The following is a 19,301-nucleotide window of genomic DNA, read 5'->3' on the forward strand; positions in this document are numbered from 1 at the left end:
ATATGTGAAAATCAAAATCTTGTCAAGTGCCTTGAGACAAAATATGTCCAAATTACGACACAGATTCTTGCAATAAAGTTGAAATTCTCTCTTGCCTTCTTGGCTAAGCCTAACAAAATTTTTAACAAGGACTTGACAATCTTTTCTCCAAAATTCTAACTTTTCTTACTTAGATTCATGGCAAAAATTCAATAAATCATAACTAACATGTCAAGAAGCATTTGGCTCATGTTCTTAGTAACAAAATTCATCAAAAATTCACTGATAAAAACTCTAAATTAAACTATATGTTTTATGCATCAAAGTTGAAAATTTAGAGTATAACTTGAAAAACATGAAATCCTATATAAAGAGAGCATATTCTCTGTCCAATTTTCTATCCAATATAAAACTACGTAGTTTCACTTATTATATCTGTTGATGTGGCAACTAAAAATAGGTGACTGTTTGGCTGCCTTATACTTCTTTTTCTTTCTTCTTTTTTGGATTTCCTTTGTTTACACAACTTCGTTACAATTCTCATCTTTTTTAAAACAAAGTATTAAAGATTTCAAATACAAAAGAATATTTAAAAAAGATGGGAATTGTAACAATGTTGTATAAACAAAGAAAACCCAAAAAAGAAGAAAGAAAAAGAAGTATAAGGCAGCCAAACGCCACCTATTTTTAGTTGCCACATCATCAGATATAATAAAGTGAAACTATGTAGTTTCACATTGGACAAAAAATTGGACACAAAATATTGGACAGAGGATCTGCTCTCCTATATAAAGTTCTAAACTAAATTAAATAGATTACATACCAAAACTAAAAATTACAACATAATTTGACAAAAATATGAAATTTTTCATAAAGATCCTTCTTTTATCTTCTATAACATCATACATCAATTAAACTTAAAGATAAGGAAAGAAAAATTAGGTACCTAACTAATTTCACCTCTTTACCTCCAAAATCTAGAATGGAAAGGAAATCAAGAAAGTTGAAAAGTTTTCTTTCCTTTAAGAACTCCTCCAAAAACTTCCTCCCAAACTTGTCTCAAAGATTTACGAAGTGGATTAGGGTTTCCTCTCTTATTTTCTTACTAATTAGACAAGAAATCAAGACTAGAAATTTAATGTTGTTCTCCCTCTTTTTCTTCTCAAAATTTCATCCAAGGGTACCCAAAAGAAGAAGAAATGTGAATGAAACGGAAGTTTGGGTTGAATAAAAATCAAACTTGGTTTTGGTCAAGATTTTATGGATGCTTGACATGTGACAACACAAGATGAAATCCTTATCTAATTATTTTTAAATCACTAAAATATCTAACTCATCTCTAATTATCTCTTGACACCTTATAACACCATAAGCCTTTTACACAAAACTTTCTCTTGTTTACCCAATTTATTGCACACATCTCACTAATTGTTCACATAGCATAATGCACTATAAAACTCAACATGCACCAAGTTAAATAAGCCAATAGAATAAAAATCATGATTCAACCATCAAATCAGTCACAATTTCAAGGCAAGTAAGTTAAACTAATAAAAACATAAGAAACGAATTTTCGGATCCTCACAAGAATTAAAATCTCTAGATCATACACTTGTAGGATTTCTCTCAAATTCTTCCGAAAACCCTATTTTGTTGCTCCTTTACAATTCCAACTTAGCAGCTTCATTTTAATTGCTTTACTTTATTAAGGTCAGCAGCCCAACTCCACCGTCTTTGTAGTGTCTTGCTCAATAGTCTCATAGCTTTGTTCTTCTTCCATTCCCGACGGATGGACCTGTTCCTCCAAAGGAGTTTCCGCTATAACTATTCTGCTAATGTTCTATCATTTGTTTATTGCTCCAGGCTAACCGCCATATTTCCTCCTAGTTCTAATTCTTCTATGCCATAGGCCATTTCCATTGGGAATATTCCACTAATCTCTTTTACTAGCACATCTAGGTTTTACTGTTTTCCCCATTAATCTTCTCGTTATTGGTGTTTTTGTTCTTTCTAATTCACACTTCTTTCCTTCCCGAGCTTTGAAAAGCTTTTTAGGTGCTATAATCCCTCCATTTACATTCATTAGCCCACTTATCTTGACTGGGCTTAGTGTTTTTTTATCCATCCAAAAGCCTTGACTCCCCTGTTCTCCACTTTTCCTTGTTTCTTTCCCTTTTCTTGAGCTACTTCCTTGCACTGTATTCTTCCTCTTTTTCCCCTTATTGAAGGAGAAATTCTGTGGTGATCCCGGTATATTAATTACTTTAGTTCATAAAATTTCCTTGGGGGTCACTCTTTTCTTGTTGCTCCTTTTCTACTTCTTCTGCTTATAGAGCTTTAAAACATGACCCCTGCCCCAGTATCTGCTCAGCAGTTTCCATTCCCTGATCCTTTTTTCTGTTATCTCTTCTCCTCCATTTCCCACTAGTTGCCTCTATCCAATCTAGCATTTGGGTATGTTTCTTCATTCCAGACGGTCTAGGCTTACTTTCTCTTTGTTTTTGGGCCTTTACTTTGAGCCTAGATCTTTCTGCGTGGTTTGCTGGACCTTTTACTTCCTTTCTTGTTCTTCTTCCATTCGCAACCATCCACGGCCCAAATGGCAGGCTTTTGGATCCTTCATCTCCATCCACCTTCCTCTCTGATTTCGGACTCTGGTTCTCTATTCCTTCTACTCTTTCATTTCCAACCTTTAGCCTCAGAACTCTGTAATGTGGCCATATTGCCAACATCCAAAATGGATTTGGTATAGCCCTTCGTACTCTACAACTTGAAGATCCTAATTTATCCAGACATATGGAATCTAGGGTTTGGTTAGATCAGCCTCTATGCATATTTTGTTAAATTTCCCTCTCTCAGCTATTAGAGTATTCTCATCCACTTTGACTGTCTTTCCTATGTTGTTGCCTACTGTCTTAAGGAATTTCTCTGTATAATCTCAACCGGCAAACCTAATAGTCTAATCTGGACCATTGTCAAAGTTATCTTTTTTTTGTTTTGCTAGAAAATATGGTCTCCATTTTCTCACAGTAACGTAGAGCCTCTGTATCATCCATGGCCCTCCATCTAGGATTCTGTGGTAGTCCTCCTTTAACCTAACTCTAACAATGTAGAATCATTTTTCCATATCTATGCTTTCAAACTCTTGGTCTAGCAACCACATCTCCCAAAGTTTTTGCTCCAAAGTTCTAAGGCAACATTTCTACCCAATACTCTGAGTATGAGTGCCTTCCTCCACGGTTTCCACATCTCAAGTATGTCCCCCATGGGTACCGTTGGTTTTGGGAACTTCAATTTAATCTTCTCTGCAAATATGGCTTCATCTATTTCTCCATTTTCAAGCATGGTGTTATCCTCTTCTTCCTCAGATCCATTATAGAAAAGCTATTTTTGTAGGAGTTCTTCAGTTAAACAAATGTAAAATAAAATGGTTAGGCAAGAACTTGGATGGACCCAATCTGTGACTCACTTATAGACCGAGTGATGTATTAGTTTCCGCATCATCAACCTTCATGTTAATTAATTTTAAATGTAACACCCCATTAGGTCTTCTACTAACAATGGGGACTAAATAAATCCACTGGATCAAAAACAAAGATGCAATCTAATTCAGGGACTCAAAACAATTATGGAAAAATCTTTCAAAACAACTCATATTTCGTTAAATAAATTTTTTCATCCTTTACTTTTAAAATAATAAATTTATATTCTTTGCAAAATTATATCAATAAAATTTGGTTCCAACTTAATTTTTTTTTTACCACTTTTTACCCTGAATTAATCACGTGATTCGCATATAATCAATTTTTTAGGGACAAAAGGCTAGACCTCATTTATGGTTAAACAAATGACCTAATTTATATTTCTTTTTACCCTTAAACGAGTAGGATTTGACCTAAATCATATTCATTTTTCTCTTAAAAAAGTGAGATTTGAGTCAATTTTTGCCATTAAAAAAAGTGAAATCTGACCTTTTTGTACATAAAAAATGATTGCATATCGATTACATGGTAATTTTATACTAAAAAATGATCAAAAACTTAAGTTGAAATCAAATTTTGCGATATTAAATTTCTAAGGAACGCAAAGTTAATATTTTAAAAGTAAATGATGAAAATTTTCATTCAACGAAATATGAAAATGGTTTTGAACAATTTTCCCAACATTTATTATGTTTTTGCAAGAGCATCAACACCTAGTCTGCTTCGCTAAAGAAGTGACTAATATGGCATTCTAAAGTTTGATTGTTTAATGCCAATAAGATCCCAAGCTAACACACCGTTTGATTTCCCAAAGTAGGTTATCTATGTCTCTCGAATACGCATTGCAAAAGTAAAATATCCATCTACCTTTAATCAATACAAAATACTTTGATTGTTTAATGCCAATAAGATCCCAAGCTAACACACCGTTTTGATTTCTCAAAATAGGTTATCTGTGTCTCTCGAATACGCATTGCAAAAGTAAAATATCCATCTACCTTTAATCAATACAAAATACTCCGCCACAACCATATTTCCTACTGCCGAGCCATCTATATTTTAACTTGATTCGTTCCTTCCCATGCTTGAAAATTTTCATCTGAGTAGTGTAGGTTTTTAACTGTTGAAAAACTTAGGTTGTGTTTGGATTGTATTTTCCGTCATTTTACATGAAAAAATTACTGTAGCGATTTGATATATGTGAGGGAAAAAGGTGATAGGAAAATGTGATCACGAAAAACGACAATATTTTCCGACAGAAACAAGCAATCCAAACGAGGCTTTAGAATTCCATCTCAAAACCAATTGATAACAAGTGAAATGGCCTATCAACAACTTTTATATATGATTGAAAATCTTTAGAATATCAATGTGAAATATTCTACTAACACTTTTAAATTGACTCCTTCCTTCCCATGCTTGAAAATTTTCATGTGACTGGAGAGTAGGTTTTTAATTATTGAAAAACTTAGAATTCCATCTCAAAACCAATTGATAACAAGTGAAATGGCCTAACAACAACTTTTATATATGATTGAAAATCTTTAAAATATCAATGTGGAATATTCTACTAACACCCCTTTACAATCGTGACTTGACAAATGGGCTTAAAACCAAGTCACGAGAGAAACTATAAACAAGATAACTGAATCACGAGTGAAACTACAGCTCACAAGGTAACAAATAAACTCAAAGCCCAGCTCTAATACCATTTTAGAGAACATGAACTGCCATTTCAAAATCAATTGACAATGAGTGAAGTGATCTAACAACTTTTATATATTGCCGAAAACCCTTGGAATATCAATATGAGATATCAACTAATAGTAGCTTTTTTGAATCTGTTGTTGATATTTCATGGGCTAAGCATGATTCACGCTTTCTGGAAAATGCATCGTGTGGGCGCGGACGGCAGAACCCCCAAAAAGAATGACGAAAATCTCAACTCCGGGTGACCTGTAGACGGCATATTTAGTTTTCATGAATATACTTCCACCGCCGAATATGGTGAATGACATGACGAAAATCTAGATTCCACTTCCACTCGAGCACTATACAAAAGGTTAGTAATTAAAAATTCAAAGAATTGTTGCCGATCCTTCTTCTTGACCAGCATTTGCCGCACACTGGCTGCCCATCTACAATTCCCACGGAGACCTGCTTTCTAAACCTGCACAATTAGGACAAATATCAGTATCAATCAAATGCATATGAAATTTAAGGTTACGGGTCATCAATCCATTGTGCAACTAGAGCCTGAGCAGTACACATTGCACCTTTCTGATCCCCTTCCTACCCACACTCTTTTCCAATGCTAAGTTTCATTTAGATTCCTATTAGATCCATTAAGCTGATCATAAGCTGATTCGACGGTAAATGCTCCTGATTCAGACAGGCAACATCGAAGAAAATCCAAAATATCAGGATTCTGGATGAGAATAATGGATCTGAGCTTCACCTTTGATACTTGAAGGGAGTAGTCCCTGCAGCATTATCCAATTCCAATCATTTATTCCACCGCCCTTTTGTTGGACTGTTCTCCTGGGATTGAAACATCCACTCACTGATCGGTACATTGAACAACCACTAATCAATCCAAAATCCTATTGTCTCTCCATTACCAAATCTCCACCTCATTCCTCACCGTGTTACTACTTCAGCGTTACCTTCTATGCTTCTCCAGGTATATGACATCAACATACTCAAAGAGTCCCCATCCTCCTTGCAATATTTTCTAAAATGAAGTTTCTTTCCATACAACCCATCCTCAATCAATAACTTCCAACCAACCTTAGCCAGAGTTGCCTGGTTTAGTTGAGAGAGATGTCGAATATCTAATCCTTCTTCCTCTTTTTTCAAACAATCAACTTAAGAATGGAACATAGTCCATGGATAAGGTCTTTGGTTCTCTGCCATAGAACATCGCAAGGGTTGTATAGTCATCACTCCCTTTACATTGTATACTCCATGTAATACCAGCAGCTTTGCAGCTACAAAGATTTCCAGAAAACCAGCTATGGGAGAGTGTATTGCTGGGCCAAGCAGCATGCTGAATAGAGGAAATACCTGTGGAGGCTGTATTCAGGTGAGATGTTTTGAACCATGTCTTGTGGTGTTTGCCACGTGGCCCACCTTTCACTATAACTGCCACTGATTTCTGCCCCAAATTACGATGGGCATTGGTGGAAGTTCCTTGATCACAATGCGCGATGTCACCTGGTACAAAAATTGCAGCAATAGCAGAAAACGTGGTTCCAATTCTATTAATGGTATCAATTATAATTAACAAATTCTTGGACTGAATTAGTCTACACCATATGTCTCAGATGCAATGCCCATTGTAGGTGGATCTTAATCCAGGGAAAAATGTGGAGTTGACAGGAAGTTAATACTTTGTGCAAGTCCTAATCACCAATGATGGGGTGAATGGTGAAGTCTCTGCAGGAAAAATGAAAGGATCAAAAACAGGATGGATAACTATGTGTAGAAACTGGGTATAGAATCAGCGATGCAGAATCAGACTCATGGGCAGCCCTTATTACAATTTTTCCCTGATAAGACAGAGATTTGGTCAGACAAATGGTCTTGAGTTTGACATTATCAAACGGAGGTAAGCTATGTTCAGAAGTCGTATCCCACCCACTCTAAAGTGTACGTCAAGATCAATGTAGAGATACAGCAAAGAAAGACCAAAAAATGCAGTGTATTTTATGGCAGGAAGGGCATATGCATGTCAACCTCATGACTGTCCATCATGTGACCATTGTGGGGGAGATGGCATATATTGCTCACATAACCATGGGTTAGCTATTTTCTATTATTTTCCCATTTCTTCTTTCTACAATCATTTTGATCTGTTTGCATCCTGAAATTTAAGTATTTTCAGGCACTTATTGTTCAAGATATAGATGCCATGCATCATTTCATGCACTTGCAACCAATAACAAATTAAATTTCATGGTTTGAAAAGCATTAGCTGCAAAGCATAACCATTGCACTTGTCTCCATAAGTAAAGAGTTTAAAGTCACCAGTAAATTTGGCTACAAATATTTAAATAGCTCCCAGCCACTAAACAAAAAAAAAAAAGTGCAAGAACTTTCCTGACAGGGTAGAAAATGCTAAACACTTGCAATGGGAGGTGCTATCAGATTGCATCTAGCAGCTCCTGCAAGAGTAACCAAGTCAGTTTGAGCTCAATGAATATCCTTCTCCCTCTCCTTTCTCTTGAAAATTTAGAGATTGACCAAAATATTTCTGGGCTTCCAGTCGTAAAAAAGCTGAAAGACTTGCTTCCTCATTTGACTCTAAAGCATTGATTAATATCTTGAATGACAACTTATCCAGGTCACAACCTATAGATTTCATCAGGTAAAAGCACTCAACTGCTAGTCCAGTGAGGTTGAAATTTGCTAAAATCTCCAGCAATGCATTAAAGCCGTTAATATCAGGCTCTAAACAAGGTTCCTTCTTCAATTTAATGAAAAGTAGTTCAACCTCTTCAAGCAATCCATTGCTTCCCAAAAGTGAGACCAATTCAGCATACAGTGATATTTGAGGCCTATACCAATACTCCTCCTGAATTTCTTCGAAAACCTAATTCAGGAAACGAAGGACACTAATAGATCAGACAATATCACTGTAGGCTAAATGTACCATTTTTCAGAAACAAAGGCACCCAATACTAGTCTAAGCCCCCCACCCCCACACCCACACCCACACCCCCCCCCCCCCAAAAAAAACGCCAGAATCTCAGACCGAGAAAGGGGGGAAAAATTACTGGTCTTCGTAATTTTTCTTCTTTGCGCAAATGAGCAAGAAGGTAAACCAGTTTTCACTCAAATTTGAGCCTCAAGTTAGGCCCCTTTTTTTCGGCTGATAAAACAGAGAGATGAGTCAGTACATTCTTTCTTCTTGCTTGATCTTGTTTTGGCTGAAAAACAATATATTATGGTTGAACCAAACAAGCAGCTTAAAGAGTAATTAAAAATTGTGAAATCATATTCAATCGATGAGCCTTTTCCAAAATTGTAGGTTGCTGTTTTGCACTTGGGCAGTAAAATTTTCTATTATCTCGGGCAAGCAATAATTAAGAGGTTCCATGCATAAAATGCAAGTACTTTTGGGATCTGATCCAACTCGGCTACCCAAAACTTGAGTGAATTGGAAATATAAGACAAGTTGATCCCTAAATTTTTATCTCACGCCATGGGATAAAGGATACCTCCAACCACAACATAATAAATACACAGTTATTCTGGTTTCGGCCCCAGATTATGCTATCTGATCATCTGTATGGTGCATCCTCTATCAAGTATAGCCTTTTTTATCCACTTAGAAAAAAGTAGATAGGCACGTTTTAGTAAGGGGCATAAACCCCCTCCCCCCCCCCCCCCAACAACAACAAAAACAACAACAAAAATCCAAAACAAAATAAAAATAGAAGGGGGAAGGGGAAAAAGGAATAGGCAGTAAGAAGCAAACCTTAAGAGCCAAATAACACTGGTTCTGGCGAATGAGTTCGCGAAGAACGGCTATCATATCGAGCTTGAGCAAACGCCTAAAGGTGGTCTCAAGGGCAGGCTCCAGCGGACAACTACTAGTGGCTCTGGCCCGCTTGAGTGCCTGAACCGTTTGAATGGCTTCGATGCTGAGATTCCGGCCTTTCTGCAGCGGCTTCCTGTTATTGCTTCTGTCTCTCATGGTGGTTACAAGTGCATTGTTTCTATTCTTTCTACCATTGCTATTGTTTGCTGCTTCTCCCCCTAGCCCATGCGTAATTAAATTCCCATTCCCAATCCAAGCGGAATTAAGCCTGCTGGCAGTGGGCGAGTGCGATATCTGGGTCATACCTGAATTCATTGTTGTCCCACAACACAGCCAGCAGCCGAGCCACAGCCCACGAGGAGGAGAAGGGTGGGAAAAGATCGCCTCCTCCGTCTCTGATTCTCTTTTTACTGTACAGCTGATTGTTGCAAGAAAAAAGAAGTGCAATTCTGCAATGAAGGTCCGTCTGCGGTCTGGCAATTGAGTTTTTTATGTGTTTGTTTAAAATTTTAGGGTTAAATGCAAAAAATCCCACAAACTAAATATTCAATTGCAGTTTACCCCCTAAATTATAATAATAGGCATTTTACCCCCTTGAATGATATGTTTGGACAAATCTACCCCTTTTATTTTAAGCATTGTTATTTTTCTTTTTTTCCTATCATTTTCTTTTTAAATTCTTCCTTTTTTTTCTTTAAACATTGTTTAAATAAGTAGACTAGATTAGTCAAAATTTGTTTATTTCTTAATTTTGTATGTCAATATTTTATAAAAAAAAATCTATGGAATACAAGATTTTTTGTCCAAATGTTGAAGTCAATGTCATTTAAAAAATTGAACTTTTCAAATGTATAACAACAAAATAGAGAATTTGATTAATCAATTATCAGTAGTATCAATAACAAAAAAAATGAACTACTATTGTTGTTTATTCTTATTTTTTATTTCACTACAAATAACAATTGCTAACTTTTCTTTTTTATGTGATATATAATATGTTACTTTTATTATAAGTAGTTGAGTAACTGTGAACTCCTAATTAGTTTATAGGTACTTAAATTGTTAAATTACTAAATTAATACACTTTACAATATAAGCTTCATATATTTTGTAATAATAAAGAGTTTATGACAAATTATTAAGAATGAATTTAACAAATAAACAAATTAAAAAAGCAGTTTAAAAAATACTAAAATTTTTTATGTAAGTCTTTTCACATCGGAGAGAGACGTTGGCTAGTTCTATGATAGATGGAGAAAATAAATAAAAGGAAAAAATGAAAAAATCTAATAGAGAAAAAAAAAAAAGAAAGGATTTAAAATAGTAGGGGTAGTGTTATCCAAACATATCATTCAAGGGGGCAAATTGCCTATTATTATAGTTTATGGGGTAAGCTGCAACTGGGTATATAGTTTATGGGGGATTTTTTGCATTTAACCCAAAATTGTACTATAACTTACCGTAAAAGTTGCAGGGAACATTTTTTAAGTATGTAAATTTTTGGATATTTTGAAGTATATAGTTTAAAAATTTTGAAAAGTTTTTTGAGATTATTGTAGTTCAAATTGTTAAAAAACTTGTAACAGACAAATTTGACCAAAAAAAATTTGCTTGCCAAACAGGTCCCATATATATAAAAATATTTTTTTATTATTATGTTAGGAATTAATTTTTCAGATATTAATTGTCCTGTGTTATCAAATACTATCAGGGTTTACTAATAATTTTAGTAACAAACAAACAAATTAATAAAAATAATGTTATGGGATAAAGAGCAAAACAAACTATATTTTATAGGAATTTGGTACAGTAAACTCTTAAGTGTATAATGCCTTTTTCGACATTACCATCCCACAATGTTAACAATGTTATAGTTGATTAATGGTTTAGATGATAAAATGAAAATTAAAAAATGATGGTAAAGGACAAAGTGGAAAAGATGCGTAATGGACCCGTATGTCTAATGGCGATTTAGTTTCCGTCAGTTACCCGTTACTCGGTTGGATTACCTCCTCTATAATTAATTGAAATAGGTTAGAGTAGGGAGTAGAAGTAGGTGTAGATGACTCTTGCCATTTATATAGACGCTTCTTTTGACAAGTGACAATTTGAATTTTTACTCCACTATTTTCTTTGGTTAGCAAAAGGTCATAAACTTTTCCCCTCCCAATTTCTCCTCTTCTTTTTCTTTTTACCTCTACCTTCAACCCTCATCTTCCTTTTTTTTCATCTTTCTTTTTTCACTTCCAATTTTTTCTTTATAATTAATTATACTAAAATTATTTTCTCACTATTTTTTAGGTGATTATTATTAATCATGGAGAGATATTGTAACAATCAACTGATTTATAATGCCACTTCCACCTCCATTAATTTTAACTCTTTAATTTAGTATTTTGCTTTTTCCCTTCTTCTTTTCCTCCATCCTAATTTTTCTCTACCTTCCCTCTTTCCACTCAATCAAATACATCTTTTCCTTTTTCCTCTGTATCAACTGAATGTATGCTTTTCTTGCCTAAGAATAGATATTTCTTTTCGTCCTTTGTTCAAAAATCATGATTCATGATCATCTCTTTTTTTTTTAAGAGAAATATAAACAATAGATCTTTTATCTCCCTACCCTTACTATCTAGTATGTTCCATTTTTTTATTCTTATTTTTCCCCTATTTCACGCTACCAAATATGGACCTAAAATTTTTTCATTAATTGTATTTTATTTAGCCTTTATCATTTTTTTTTGCCTCTTCATTCTGTTACTAGGTTTATTTATTTATTTTGATTTGATCTCCTTGATATTCATTAAGCCTTCCATTATTTTGGTACAGCAAGTCAATTCTCCTTTTGTGAGGTTTGTCTTAAATTTAAATGCAAAATTTGTATTTTGCAATTCTGATGTTTTAGTTCACTTTCAATGCATAACTAAATCTTGCACTTCATGTAGTAATTCATTGGTACTGAATTTTTGTGGTTTTTTTTTATGCATTGAAAAGCCTTCTATTTCAAATTTCTTGCAAGTTTTATTGTGAATTGGTAAGATGAAAGTTTTTACATGATGATGTCTTGTTTGAAAAAGAAATAATGGTGAAAAATTCTATGCATTCGTAATTATAATAGCATGATATTTGAGCTTTATGAAGCATATATCATTTATGTTAATATTGAATTGATTTTGTATTTCTCACGTGCTTGATTTTTCAATTTTTTGCTATTATTTGTCCATACAATACAACAAGATATACCTCTACTATATCAAAATAAGCAAGTTGGAGCAAACTTTTGGAACATTACAGTAAAAGCAAACTTTACTTTTTAGGCTCATTTTTTGGCAATTATAATTGCTCTTTATTTGAAAGCAAATTATGGTATAATGAATTTTAGCAAGAATTTTATAGGTGGGCATAAGCGGTCGTCACATCAAGGTTATGCAGTAATGAAGAAAGGTAGAGCGCGCACGGAATACAATCCTGTTATTATACTTGCTAGACAGATGTGCACGTCATACAGATGGATAGGCCTTTAAGAATCTCATTCATGTGCTAATACCGTCATCCTCTTCAGAACGCAACGAAAGAAAAAGTTGAGGAATCCAGAAAACAAGCCACATAACGCGCTCAAGAGAGATGAATGTCTCCTATCAGCAAATGAAGCACAGTTTGACCGAAACTAGGCTATAATGCTTCAGACGTGCAGAGAGTACGATAGCCGAGCAGACAGCACAGGCTTTCAGAACAGGCAACAGAGGCAAGAGATGGATGGCAAAACTAATCGATCAGTAGACTTTAAGGAACACCGGTAGCCGACTGCAACACAGGCTGATCCCTTTGAAAGGACGTCCATTCAATCTCTCTCAGCAAATTACACCTTTGATCTAATGTCAAAAACTCAACTTGTGATGCTACAGCACCAGCCTTCCCTGCCTTGTAGAGTAAAAGGACTGTAGATCCCATGTCAGGTCCATGGAGCTTCCCAGTTAGCAACACCCGGAGGGGCATAAAAAGAGATTTTCCCTGGCATGGCGCATAAATATTGAAATTAAACTTTTTGGGCAACCAAAGATACCAGTAACCAGTAAATTCTTATCAAGAATGCAATAGTAAAAACAAACCTTGCGTTTCAGTGATTTACCAAAGCTCTTTACCCACTTCTGCCACCCTGATTGGCCTTCTTCCAAGGCACCAAGCAGCTCACCGCCATCAAAGGCTGCCAACAAGCTAGCAGCAACATCGGGGAGCCCATCATCGATAACAGATTTACACTCAGCACTGCAGATGGCAAAGAGGAAATCAATTTTTTGTTTCCAATTGAAAAGAAGACTATCAATAACACTGCTCCTGACCTGTTACTACTAAACGTAAAATTATTAAAGGCTCTCCAATATATATCTATAACCATAACATCAACACATCTCTGCAGTTCACATACTGTTTCCCTTTTACCTAAAGATTATTCTTTTTTGAATCCATATATTAGCACCATCCAAGTTGATATGTTCAAAACAGAATATTTGCTTTCACATGCTACAAACTAATTTGCTTAGGACCCACTCACAATCGCCCAGATGAGTGTCATAGCATCCATCAAATATCTGAGTCACACAACACTTCATGATAGCAATACCTAACCTTCAGTAACTGGCTATTCAATTTTATTGTTACTGAGTTGGTGAATTGAATTTGCAACTAAAAAACATTTTAATAACGAATAGAGATTGTCAACTTAGTACAGGAAACGTATAAACAATCCTCAGGATAGTAAACACAAAGACTGGGAAGAAAATAAGAGCAAAAGGTAAGAAATTCAGAATTCATATACTACTACAATGTCTAGAAAGCTTCATTACATACATGCAAGAATTCAACTTACCTTGTCAATGTTGCATATAGAGGATATGACAGCAAGCTTGAAAGAACCTTGTCTGAATCTGTTATCAGGTCAATTCCATCCTTCAGGAGGTGAAAAGCTTCCTGCTTATACAAATACACATTGCAACCATTATGATGCAATCCCTAGAAAAACACAATAGATATAGAGAAGCTACCTGTACTACTAAACATGCAGTTGATAGTAATGCACACTTACTTTTCACTAACCAAAGCTTACAATGATAATCAGAATAAATTCATTTGTTTGACTACTCCATAATGCAAAATTGGTAGCAACACATTGCTGTCTTAGAAAGCAACCAGGTTGACCACAGAGTTGCTTTTAAATTTGCACACAGGAACAAAATTTTAGGATAAATAACAAAGTTATACAATATGATTCACAAGATATAACGTTGATCATGCCACTCCATAGAAATTGCACATGACAAACACTTAATCTGAATCATCAAAAAATGCACCAGAAAGATAGGAAGCCCTTACTTCCACAATGAGCCCCTCTGATTCGGTGAGGATACCATTACTCTTCCAACGTTCACCAATCAGTTTGATTACTTCCCCAGTTGGAAGAGATCTCAAATGCAGACCATTCATCCACCTTTAGATTCCACAAATATTGAGTGGAAAACCATAAAACAATAATCAAAACAATTTGCAAAGCTATAAAATGGTGTTTAACCAGATTATTATAAATAAGACATCCCCTGAACTATAATAGCACAAGTTGCTATTTGCATCAGTAATCCAAAAGCAAATATTACCTGAGCTTGGTCACATCAAATATCGCCCCACTTTTGTTAACACGCTCAATTGTAAATTTTTGAACTGTAAACAGCATGAGAAGGTCCAACTCATCAGATATGTCTAGCTAATAGAGTTAAGGACAGCTGGAGGAACATTCAATTTGCAACATATAAGTGTATGACTTTCAGGAAGTAAATGAGATTGATCAAGGAAGCACAAGAAGAAGTACAAAATCCTGCCATACATCAGCACAAAATGAAGCTGCCAGATGTATGGAAATGACCAACTATAGTCAAGGAGATCTGACTCACCAAGTTGTTCAAGGGTGAAAAATTCATTCTCAGAGCCATCACCCCAGCCCAACAGCGCAAGGTAATTGACCATTGCCTGAGGTAAGTATCCCATCTCCCTGAACTGCCAGATAAAAGTACAATTGTGACAGGGGAATACTACACAAACACTCAAGGCCTGGTTGAAGAATTACAAGGCATTCAAAAACCAGAGAAAGAAGCCAAAATGGCCAACCTGACCCACTGAAGTTGCACCATGACGCTTGGAGAGTTTGCTCCTATCAGGAGCAAGAATTAAAGAAACATGTGCAAAATAAGGCATTGAAAAACCCAGAGCCTACAACAGCAAACACAGCATCCCCCATCAGATGTCACCATTTGCAAAAGAACTTACTTTGATAGAGTAAATGAGTTCGAAACATCAAGCGGACCAATGGAAGGTGAATGTACCTTGTAAATTAGTGCTTGTCTTAAAGTATTGGGTAAATGTTCTTCTGCTCTGTATTGAAAGTTTTAATAAGAAATCTTCCCAGAATAAGCAAATAAACAAGCAAGCAACTGAAGAAGAGAAATAAGAACAGCTTTGATTGTAGAACATCTCCACTAGAATAAGCATTGTCTCACCTAATAACATGAGAGATAGCCATAGATGCATCATCAACTGTGACACAAAAATTGTACACAGGTTGTCCATTACTTCTCATAATGACAAAATCTCCCAATGTGTCCAAGTTCCAACTAACCTTCATTACACTATCAAACAAGATTAGAAATGAAGAATGATGATGCAAAACAAATGGACCATCACAGGAAAAGAGAACCAAAACAAAAATGTAGAAGGAGAAGAAAAGGATTATGGTCATTGGTCAAGTATAGATTTATCATTAATGCTGAATCCTTAGACACTTAAAACCAATATAGTCTAAATCAAAAGGTTAAAAATTACAATTTTTGTGCATTTAGTCCTGAACTAGTTTCATCTCACTCCATGTTTCAGTTCTAATGAATGGGTTTATATATACATAATGAATTTTAGCAAGTTTCCCCACATCTTTTATTTTAATCTATGTGGTCCTCATGTTCATGAAATTTTGCACTTCTATTTGCTGTAACATGTCAACCACAAGTTTGATTTATAGCTTAAGAGATAACATGTTGAAATATCAGTGTCTGGCTAGGACTAGACCATGAAATAGAGGACCAAAACTGCAACATGCCCAAATGGCCCAATTGGGGGAAAAAATAAAATGCACTATCAAGTGCTTCAGCAACAACTCCAAAGGAACTCAAAATAAAGCCGTTGACATGCAAAAGTAAGTTTTATTCATCACTTACCTCACCACGGATAAGGTCATTTATTTTCAACTTTCCTTCTTTCGGCACTCGAAACCTACATGTATAGGGTTTCCCCTTCGACAACTCCTCTTGCACTTCCTCATCAGTGGCATTGGCCCACTTCCCAGTGTAAACTGGTGGCAATTGCTTTAGCTTCGCAATCTCCTTCATCTTTTCTAGTTCCTAATAAGTCAAACAAAGAGAGACATGAATAACAAATCCTATTCCTGCTTCTTCTTGGAAAAAAGTCAAGCTCAAAGAGTTATAATCCCTTTCAACTAACTGATAGTTGAAATTGATAGAGTATTTGTATCCTATTTGCTTATACTCAACTGGTAAGTTTTCAGTTTTCAGCTAAGTTTTTCATAATCTTAACAACTAAGGACAAATTTTAAGCGAGAGGCCATTGTCCCCTTCAGAGCCTTGCTTATTCAACTGGGGAATAACTGAATAGGTATTAGGTGTTTGATGCTCAAATCATCATTGAAAGGACTGTCGAATAGGTTAGGGACATGTCCGCATGTCCAGACTCCGCCTTAATTCCGCATTCACTTCGATAATTTAGTTTCATGAAGCAGCCTTTTGAAAATTTACTTCATCTAACAAATGATCCAATTCTCTCAAATCTAAAACACTAGAAATATATTTTAGTTAACTACTTAAACTTGCCTAAATTTAAAGTTTCTCAATTTTTATGAAGCTGATAATTCACTAAGCAAATCTCAGTCCTTCTGTTAACTTCTTTCCTTCAATAGATGAGTTCACTTTCTTTAATACTTGCATCCTTAGATGCCAGTATTATGTTTCATGCTTCATAAGCAATTTACAATTCCTTCTTAAAAGTTTCATTAATGTACTAAACTTTCAAAGCCAAAGTTGCCATCTTGTTAAAATTATGTACTGATGCTTTACCATTATAAAGTCTGTAGCAAAAAGAAAAGAAAAAAGAATCTAAGAAAATACCTACAGTTTGTTATACAAAAAATACTTGCACAAAATGACATTGAAATTGATGCTCCACTAAATCAGTTTGGTCATGGGAGAAGAAAGCTGCTTGTGGTTTATAAACCATGACAGAGATCTATTTTCAGGAAGAAGTCTATAGCAGGTTTAGTCTCACACATATAGCTAACCTGTGTCAACAAGACCTTGCCAAAAAAAAAAAAACCCCCCACCCGTTTGAAGCAAATATGACAAGCATCTATACCATAAAAATCTAAAATGTTCTTTTAGCATCATTAGCATCAGAGCTTTATCCCGTCTCTAAACAAAGGGACTGTAGAAAACTTATGAGCGCAATATCAACCTCCATGTTCAGGCTTATCAAACCAGGACCTCAATGGGATTTATAACTGCATCTAGCATTAGTGGTAATGAAATTCAACATCAATCATTCCTGATATGGCGTACATTTCCCTTAGACACCTATTAAGGACCCGTGATATGGAGCATCTCGTCAATGGATTGTAACTTGCAAGATAATCTTCAATGGGTTAATAGTGGAGGGTTTATGTCAGAAGATAATGGATAGCTTAGGGTGACGTGGGTAAAACTCCAGCCCGTGACAGTTCAAATAAGAAAAAAGTACAAAACCAATTTTGTGACGATAAAAAAGTACCTCATTAGAACAAAAGCAGCGATAAACATGACCAGACTGTAAAAGCTTCTCAGCGTAGTGCTTGTAGAGAGAATTTCTTTCAGACTGGCGATAGGGACCATAGTTCCCTCCAACACCAGGGCCTGCATTGCCCACCCCCATATGCTATCAGTGTTAAGTGGTAGTTGCAACCATGAATAAAACTTGGAATCAGAATTTTAGCAGATTAACCTATGCATTTTACAGTACCAACGAAGAAAATACACAGAAAACGACTAAAGTTGGTGACCAGAGGGCAGATGACAATTAAGAAGACGAAGAGGAAAAGGAAAATAAACCTTCATCCCATTCAAGGCCAAGCCAAGAAAGATCTCGAAGAACAGCTTCTTCAGATTCTTTTGTGGATCGATCCAAGTCAGTATCCTCAATCCGAATGATAAACTTGCCGCCTTTAGACCTAGCGAACAAATAGTTGAAGAGAGCTGTTCTGGCCCCTCCAACGTGAAGATTTCCAGTGGGCGACGGTGCGAAACGCACACGGACTTGGGAATCCCCGGGTGGTGACCCTGCGTGGGCCGCCGACATTGACAAACACCTTCTTGTTAATCTTCCGTTTCCAGGATAACCACAGTTCTTCTTACTAGAAGAAATATCTTTGTTGTAATTATAAAGCAAGTAGAATGATGACCGGAGCATAGGAATAGGAACTACTGCTATCTCTTGTAGCGGAATCACCCTCGCTCTCAACAACGGCGTCCCTGTCCCCGCCAAACTTGCCATTTCCTTTTACTTCCTGAGACTGTAATAGTAGTATGAATTATTTATTCATTTGTTTTGTTGAAGTGGAAGAACCCTAATTCTTTTGTCGCCGGCTAGGGCCAAAGGCTTCCTGCTGTTCTGCAGTCAGCTACATGGATAAGGATTAATAACGATGTACGCAGCTGTAATTTTCTAGGAGAGTCGACACTCGCAAATTTACAGTGCAACGGGGTTGGCTCATAGGATTAACTAGTTGAATACCAGTCAGTAAGGCCTGGCTATTGCCCGGCCTGTCATAATATATTACTTGTTAATAAAGGGAAAAAATTCGTCATAATAAAAAGCAAGTATTAAAGCATAACTAAAATAAAATTGATAGAAAAAGTGTATATTATGTTTGGTAACAATTCCAGTTGATTTATACAAAGTTTAACTAGTGCTAAATAAAATAAGTGAAGTGACTAACCTAAAGTAAAATAACAGGCAAAGCAAAATCTTGAGTACTAAAAGTAATGTGGAAAAAAAGGAAAACACAAAACACGTAAAAGAAAGTATATGTTACTACAGTAATATATAAATGCATAGGTTTGTTGAAGTAAAAAGTAAGAAAATTTGTATGACCAAACGTAAAAAACACAAGAAAGTGAAGGAAGCTTTCTCTCTGCTATGTGAGAACGAGAAGGAAA

General features: G+C 35.5%; 2 protein-coding genes across 4 annotated transcripts; both read right to left on the reverse strand.

The window, feature by feature from the left end:
- Positions 1-4,968: 4,968 nt before the first annotated feature.
- Positions 4,969-9,500, reverse strand: LOC113708645 (protein THYLAKOID ASSEMBLY 8-like, chloroplastic). 3 transcript variants are annotated; one of them, XR_011820988.1, is made up of 3 exons: positions 8,944-9,500; positions 6,528-8,055; positions 4,969-5,631 (listed from the first exon to the last, which is right to left on the reverse strand). XR_011820988.1 is itself a non-coding variant. In XM_072064755.1 (3 exons), exons 1-3 carry the CDS (start codon positions 9,319-9,321, stop codon positions 7,607-7,609), a joined length of 609 nt encoding a protein of 202 aa, XP_071920856.1. In that variant the 5' UTR covers positions 9,322-9,500; the 3' UTR covers positions 4,969-7,606. The 3 variants fall into 3 exon arrangements, 1 of the variants encoding a protein (XP_071920856.1); XR_011820987.1 differs by having other exon boundaries at positions 5,920-8,055; XM_072064755.1 differs by having other exon boundaries at positions 4,969-7,627; positions 7,846-8,055.
- Positions 9,501-12,457: 2,957 nt separating this feature from the next.
- Positions 12,458-18,773, reverse strand: LOC113708851 (glutamate--tRNA ligase, chloroplastic/mitochondrial). Its single transcript, XM_027231508.2, has 12 exons — positions 18,195-18,773; positions 17,878-17,999; positions 16,260-16,442; positions 15,549-15,667; positions 15,375-15,423; positions 15,160-15,261; positions 14,946-15,048; positions 14,652-14,715; positions 14,374-14,488; positions 13,871-13,971; positions 13,113-13,269; positions 12,458-13,014 (listed from the first exon to the last, which is right to left on the reverse strand). Exons 1-12 carry the CDS (start codon positions 18,634-18,636, stop codon positions 12,787-12,789), a joined length of 1,785 nt encoding a protein of 594 aa, XP_027087309.2. The 5' UTR covers positions 18,637-18,773; the 3' UTR covers positions 12,458-12,786.
- Positions 18,774-19,301: the final 528 nt, after the last annotated feature.

Source organism: Coffea arabica, chromosome 9c (assembly GCF_036785885.1).
Source record: "Coffea arabica cultivar ET-39 chromosome 9c, Coffea Arabica ET-39 HiFi, whole genome shotgun sequence".
Classification (NCBI taxonomy): Eukaryota; Viridiplantae; Streptophyta; class Magnoliopsida; order Gentianales; family Rubiaceae; genus Coffea; species Coffea arabica.